We start from the raw sequence: 6,805 nt of genomic DNA, 5'->3' as shown, positions 1-6,805 counted from the left end.
GCCACCCAGCCTGGGAGCCTGGGGGCCTGGGAGCCTGCTGTGGGTGGTGGGGGTCGGGCTCACCGCACAGGGCCAGTTTCAGGCCCGTCTCCACGCTTGGAATCCGAGGAGCCAGCACCCCAGGGGTGTCGAGCAGAAACATCAGCGGCCGCTCACACACCTGGGGGCAGAGTGTGGTCAGCTGGCCTTCTGCCTGAGGCTAGAGAAGACCCTGGAACCTGCCCCCCAGAGTCACTGCCACCAAGCTCTCAGCATCCCCACAGGATGCCACTGCTGAGTGACGTGGAGAAGGAATAAGGGCAGGAACCCAGCAGCCACCTTGCCCCAGGAGGACAGGCTCTGCCCTGACCCTGCATGCCCCTGGGATGGAAGACACCTGAGCCCTGGCCCAGGTATGGTATGAGGACAAGGCCCTACCTGAATCCTGGACATCACAGCTCTGGTGATCCCAGGCTCGCCGCCCACCCTGGTGGCTTTTCCTGCAGGATGAAAGGGAGACGTCAGTCTGTCAAGCGCCCAGGCAGATACGCTGGATGAGCAGCGACGCACATGGGAGCCTAGCGGGGCCCAGCGAGGGCTCTGCAGGGAGAGGACCGCCTCCCCGGCGCCACGACCCGCTGAGGCACGGCCGTGACAGCTGGCCAGGGCTGCCTGTTGGCATCGCCTTCCTCCCTGCAAGGCCGGCACCGCCCCAGGACCGCCCACAATGGCCCACCTGTGGGGGCGGCTCCTGACACTGGCCGCCGCGGTCCCAGCTCAGGGCGTATCCCAGGCAGACCCTCCCCCTGTGCTGGAGCAACACTCGCATCCATCAGCGCACGGACAGGTAAACAAAACGTGCTTCGTCCACACAAAGGAGTGTTATCAGCCTCAGAAGGAGGGAGATCATGGCGCACACGGCAGCGCAGGTGGACCCTGGGGACTCGGGCTCCGTGAAGCGGGCCCCGCGCGGCGCAGACCCTGTGAGCCAGGATGAGGCGCCCGAGGACCCAATTCACACGACAGAACGCACACCAGAGGCTCCGGGGCTCCAGAGGGCAGGCCCACTTGCGTCTGGAGGCTGACAGTGTGAGGCTTGCACAGCACTTAATGTACTAACACCAATGATGTCTTTAAAGCCACAATTACAGGAAAGTAAGCAACAGCTGACTGTAACAGTGCTCCAGCTGGCAGCAGAAACAGCCTGAGGTGACGGTCCGGCACAGGTCTGTCTCAGGGAGGTTCCCAAAGGACACACTCATGCAGAACACGAGTCAACACGGACTTGGCGTCAAACGCCAGCAGGCATGAGACACAGGCCCGGAGAGCCCTCTCCGGGTCCCGGCCTGACGTCTCACCCACGTTTCCCACACGCCCTGAGCAAGCGGGACAAAGAGACAGAGTAACGGGAGGACAAAATCGCCCACGTTTAGAAACTGCACATATTAAACATTTAAAGACAGAAAGCGGATGAAGTATAAAATGTATTAGGGAATGACTGTCTCACCAGCTGACTGTACACCAAGCTGTCAGCTGGGCCTCCTGGTGCCAACAGCCCCCTCAGTGAGCTGGGGTCTCAGGCTCTGGAGGGTCGTCCCAGCACGAGAACCAGTGCCTGCCCCCCAGCTGCAGAAGTACCTTTCCTGAGGTGCTGCCTCCGCAGGGAGTTGATGAGCGAGGACTTGCCCACGTTGGGGACCCCGATCACCATGATGCAGCGCTCCACGTGCTGGAAACGCAAGGGCAGGGGGTGGGCACCACCCAGCCCCGCACCCCCATACCCCCGGGGCGCCAGCGTGCCCACCTGGGGCCGCCCCACCCCACCCTGCCGAGACCCGAGGGGGGTCCCCAGGCTGGGCTCAGCAGTGGGCCCGGGTTTCCCAGCAGAAGGGGCAGGCCCTCGGCCGGTCCTGGCCCACCAACCTCTCCTCGGTGATAGCGGTAGCTGCTCCCAACCAGCTCCGTGACCGTCGGGATGACCTGCAACCAACAACCACCAGGCACCTTCCGGGGGGAGCCCGGCTGCCCTCGGCCCCTGGAGGCGGCACTCCCACCGGCATCCCACCACCGGCCAGCGTGGTTCCACACACGTCAGACGCAGGCTGTGCTCCGTGGAGGGGTGGGGGTGGCCGGGGCCCTGCCCTGTCCTTCCGCAGGAAAGAGGAGAGCCCGAGGGGGACAGCGGGCACTGCCACGCCTTCCAAAGACGCATGACAGCCGCAGAATTCTCCAACTTGACCAGGAAAACAGGCACAGACCGTCCATGGCCTCCACTTGGGACTAAAGGCATCTCTCGGCCCAACCCTGCTGTTCCCACCCCCAGTCTGCCCGGCCCAGGAGGTGACTGTGCCCCAAACCCAACAACATTCTGCTTCCTGCAGAAGCACAGTAATCTGTGGTGTTTCTTTAACATTTTAAGCAGAAGCCTCAGAGCACAAAACAGAAGACACCCACCTGCTTGACATTTTCATCCTTCACACAGTTGGTAAAAACAACATGTTTTATGCCTTCTCTTTCTAAGTGTTGTATAATTTTCTAAAAGAGACAAGACGTTTCCAATTCAAACACCAAAGGAAGACATGGGCGGCGTCATAAGCTAGAGTCTGAGGATCTGCTCAAGGGCTGGGGACTCGAAAGGAGGCTGGGCCACCGGGGCAGGTGGCCTGAGGGCACGTCAGGGGAGGGCAGGCCAGCCCCGGGGCGCCCCTGCCGCGGGCTCTGTGGGAGGACACAGGACGGGGCCACACCAGGTCATCCGAAACCACCTGCAGCCCCGGAGATGCTTGGCGCTGGTCTCCACTCAGTCACATCATCGCTCCCCGCCTCCCAACCAGCTTCCACAAAACAAGCCCCACTTACACTAAGGTTTGAACCCAGCTACAGAATACGTGGAATACTTTAAAAGCCCCAAAGTAAACTGACACTAACATGAACTTACTGGCCTAAATGTGAAGCGAAATCACCATATGACTCTTATTTTTACAACCAGTACTGCACTGTTTGAGAACCCCTTGGACTGCAAGGAGATCCAACCAGGCCATCCTAAAGGAGATCAGTCCTGAATATTCACTGGAAGGACTGATGCTGAAGCTGAAGCTCCAACACTTTGTCCACCTGATTCGAAGCACTGACTCATTGGAAAAGACCCTGATGCTGGGGAAGATTGAAGGTAGGAGGAGAAGGGGACAGCAGAGGATGAGATGGTTGGATGGCATCACCAACTCAATGGGCATGAGTTTGAGTAAGCTCCGGGAGTTGGTGATGGGCAGGGAGGCCTGGCGTGCTGCAGTCCATGGGGTCGCAGAGTCAGATACGATTGAGCGACTGAACTGAACTGAACTGAACTACATTGTTTGATCAGCTACTGATTTACTTAAAGGAATAAAAAAGCCATTCATTGATTCAGTTAGTTTTGCTGATTTATTGTTTGCTATGATGATGCAGATGAAGGTCAGGCCCACAAAGACTTCGTGAAGTCACACTGCAGGCTGCGTACAAATCTGCATGGGACTCCCCCTCCCAACCTGCATAGGCAGACACGGGGGTGGAGTTTAAAGAACTCAGTGTACCACAGCCAACTAAGAAACCAGAACGCGTTCCTGCTGCTGCAAAAGGAAAAGCTACACACACACAAAAGCTGGCTCGATTTCAAGATTCTGACACCTACTCTCTCTGCTTCTCTTCCTCAGGGACAATAGGAGACATCACCCCTGGACACTGTGTCCCCATCCAGCAGGGCTCGGGGACACCCCCAGTTGCTTTGGATCTCACACCTTCCAGATCACTCAGGGGGCAGCAGGCAGCCCAGAGCTCAGACCAGAGGTCTGGGAGGACACAGGGAGCCAACGCTGCTGCACCAAGAGGCCTCTGGGTCGGAGAGCAGGGTGATGGCCACTCGCCCCAGGAGGCAACTGAAACGCGAGTGAGTGAAAGTTAAACAAGAGACAGGCATCCGTACCACAGCTGCAGCCACATGCCGCGTGCTCACAGCCTCGAGGGCCCTGCAGCCACTCTGTGGGAGCGCGGCTCCTCCCCTCGCCCATGGCTGGACCCCCGCTGAAGGATACAAACTCTTTGGTCACCTGAATGACAGGTTAGTCTAAGGCTAGTTTGCTAAAGCACGCAGGCCTGGGCAGACCAGACCAGAGATCCGGTCAGATTTGAGCCGTACCTGCTGCTCCTTCAGATCTGCCAGGTCCATTTTGTTGAGGACGAGCAAGTGAGGCTTAAGCCCAAGGGTTTCCTGAAACAGAGGGTTTCGGCCCGACAGTGGGATGTGGCAAAATTAAGGCAAGATTCCATCAATTTGACCACCAATTGACATACTTTCCCTTGTCTTGTTATGCAGACTGGACCGCCTACAACAGGACACCCTCGGAAGGAAAGGACAGTGCAGAAGCCTGTCTGGAAGCAGGCGCGCTCCAGCCAGCCCATCCACGAGACCGAGCCGACCCCAAGTCCTGCACTCACCGCCTGAGGGCCACTGAGCCTCTGCAGGCCCCCGGCGCCTCCTGCGGACAAGAGGCAGGGCAGCGCCCTCTCGTGGTTCCTCAAACAGGAATGATGGCGGCAAAAACAAACAGAGCTCAACGGAAGGTTTTGTGACTAGACCACTGTTTAGCTGCCAAAAGATCTGGTCACTCAGGACAAGTGCCTCCCACGAGTCCTAATCAATGTATCTCATGCCACCGCCGCCACCCCTGGGCATCTGCATGGAGACCTCCAGCGAGCCCACCTCCTCAATGCCAGGGGCAGCCCCTTCCTATCTCCGCCAGGGGCCCCCGGCGCTCACTGTGACACCAGCGCATCAGGAGGGGAGGTCTGTGTCTGCATGTTGGGGGTGCTCAGCCCTTCCCTGGTGCCTGTCCCCAGGAGTCCCGAAGCCTCAGCATGCCCAGGTTCCAGGCCCCCAGTTAAGCCGCTGTGTCCCCACCACACCACACAGGGACAACAAAAACAACTTACTTTCTCCATAAGCAGCGCTCTGCCCTCAGAGGTTAACCAAGCCTGAGCTCCCTCAAGGGCCGTCCTGGAGAAGTCAGGACACCCAGCGAGCAGAGGAGGGCGGGGCGGAGGCGGCCCCCCTCAGCACACGGGCAGCAACGGCAGGCTTCCTCATCCAGAAATCAGACATGCAACCGCCACCACACCCTTCTGACTGGCATGAGATATTGTACGAACTGAAACATTTAACCTACGGTAGAGAAACTGGAGAGTTTTCTCAGAAATTCCAAGTACAGATGGTGATGACTTTCAAACCAACACCTGTGTCTTCTAGGGAGCCTCTAAACACAGCTCAGGTAAATACAGCAAAAACAGGGTGTGCAAAGCACGCTCATTACTGAGGGAGATCGTTCCCTCTTCTGGTGCATCCTTTAGTACAGGAAGGAAGCCTGGTTGGCAGCTACTTTCTAATGGAGGTGTCATATCCCACCTGGAGCCTGCTACTGCTGCAGTGAGTTGGAAGGCACGGGTGTGCCAGGCTGAAACCTGAGACGAACGAGCTACCCTGTGTCAGAGGGAGCTTCTGGGCCCCGCACCAGGGATCCTGACTCACTGGCCTGGAAAGTGGCCTGCTGCTGCTGCTGCTAAGTCGCTTCAGTTGTGTCCAACTGTGCGACCCCATAGATGGCAGCCCACCAGGCTCCGATGTCCCTGGGATTTTCCAGGCAAGAGTACTGGAGTGGGGTGCCACTGCCTTCTCCAGGAAAGTGGCCTAGATATTAGTATTTTCAAGAGCCTCCCGGGGGAATTCTAATATGTAACAAGGATTGAGAACCACTGCTTTAAATGTCAGTAATTTGGGGTCGCAAAGAGTCGGACACGACGGAGTGACTGAACTGAACTGAACTAGGACAGGTGACCCTGTTGGCCACTGAGGTGCTGACTGGACCAGAGCAGGGACCAGAGAAGGCAGATGGGAACAAGGTAACAGCCAGGAACACTTCTCCAGTCATGTGCACTGCCTGACTCTGGAAGGTCTCCCCTGCACTACAGCTCCGCACCCAATCCCAGTGGGGTTGGGGGAGGGCTCCCCTCACCAAGAAGTTCTCACCACCAGCTGGGGTCCTTCTATTCAGCACAACTCTGACTCCATGAACCCGGAGATGGCATCAGACCCCATGGTCTGGGCTCAGGAATGCCACCACCCCTCACGTCAAAGAGCAACTGCAGTTGAGGTCTGACAGAAAACAGCAAAATTCTGTAAAGCAATTATCCTTCAATAAAAAATAAATTAATTAAAAAAAAAATAGCAACTCCAAGTCCAGGTTGTCACCTGTCACTTCTGACCAACAGGCCTGAATCAGAGGTTCCCAAGACCCTTCCCTGGGTTCTAGCAAAACTAGTCTGGACAGTGGCTCAAGAAATTGAGAGAAACATTTTATTTATTGGATTAGACTTATGATCTGGCTTCCCTAGGGGCTCAGAGGTAAAAAAAAAAAAAAAAAAATCGGCCTGCAATGTAGGAGATGTGTGCAGGACACACAGGTTCAGTCTCTAGGTGGGGAAGATCCCTTGGAGAAGGAAATGGCAGCCACTCCAGTGTTCTTGCCTGGAAAATCCCATGGACAGAAGCCTGGCGGGCTACCGTCCATGAGGTCACAAACAGTCGGACACAACTTAATGACTAAACAACAAAAAGGACACAACTCTGGAGCAGCCAGATGGAAGACATGTCCAGGGCGAAGGCTGGGAAAAGACGTGGAGCCTCCCCCTCTGCGGGTGCCTCTGCCTGCATCTCCACCCTCTCAGCAACCAGGAAGCTCTCCCCACCCCACCCCCCAATAGTCTGGGGTTTTCTAGCAGCTTCATTACACAGGCGGAC

The 6,805-nt window shown here is 57.0% G+C and overlaps 1 protein-coding gene across 1 annotated transcript in view; it reads right to left on the bottom strand.

Annotated features, from left to right (window-relative positions):
* The window catches only part of MTG1 (mitochondrial ribosome-associated GTPase 1), a gene marked incomplete at its 3' end in the record, with an annotated part of 9,010 nt that extends 3,387 nt beyond the window's left edge, over positions 1–5,623 (bottom strand). Inside the window, exons 1-7 of the mRNA XM_010857094.1 lie at positions 4,945–5,623; positions 4,151–4,222; positions 2,434–2,514; positions 1,903–1,959; positions 1,618–1,708; positions 418–479; positions 6–160 (exon numbers count right to left, since the gene is read on the bottom strand). Of these exons, the coding sequence (XP_010855396.1) occupies positions 6–160; positions 418–479; positions 1,618–1,708; positions 1,903–1,959; positions 2,434–2,514; positions 4,151–4,222; positions 4,945–4,953 (527 nt within the window). The remainder of the gene's footprint in view (positions 1–5; positions 161–417; positions 480–1,617; positions 1,709–1,902; positions 1,960–2,433; positions 2,515–4,150; positions 4,223–4,944) is intronic.
* Between the last annotated feature and the right edge of the window lie 1,182 nt (positions 5,624–6,805).

The sequence above is a fragment of the Bison bison genome, unplaced genomic scaffold, assembly GCF_000754665.1.
Source record: "Bison bison bison isolate TAMUID 2011002044 unplaced genomic scaffold, Bison_UMD1.0 scf7180017854616, whole genome shotgun sequence".
NCBI classification, from domain to species: domain Eukaryota; kingdom Metazoa; phylum Chordata; class Mammalia; order Artiodactyla; family Bovidae; genus Bison; species Bison bison.
The sequence above is the reverse complement of the archived record's forward strand: the minus strand, read 5'-3'. Positions and strand labels throughout refer to the sequence as shown.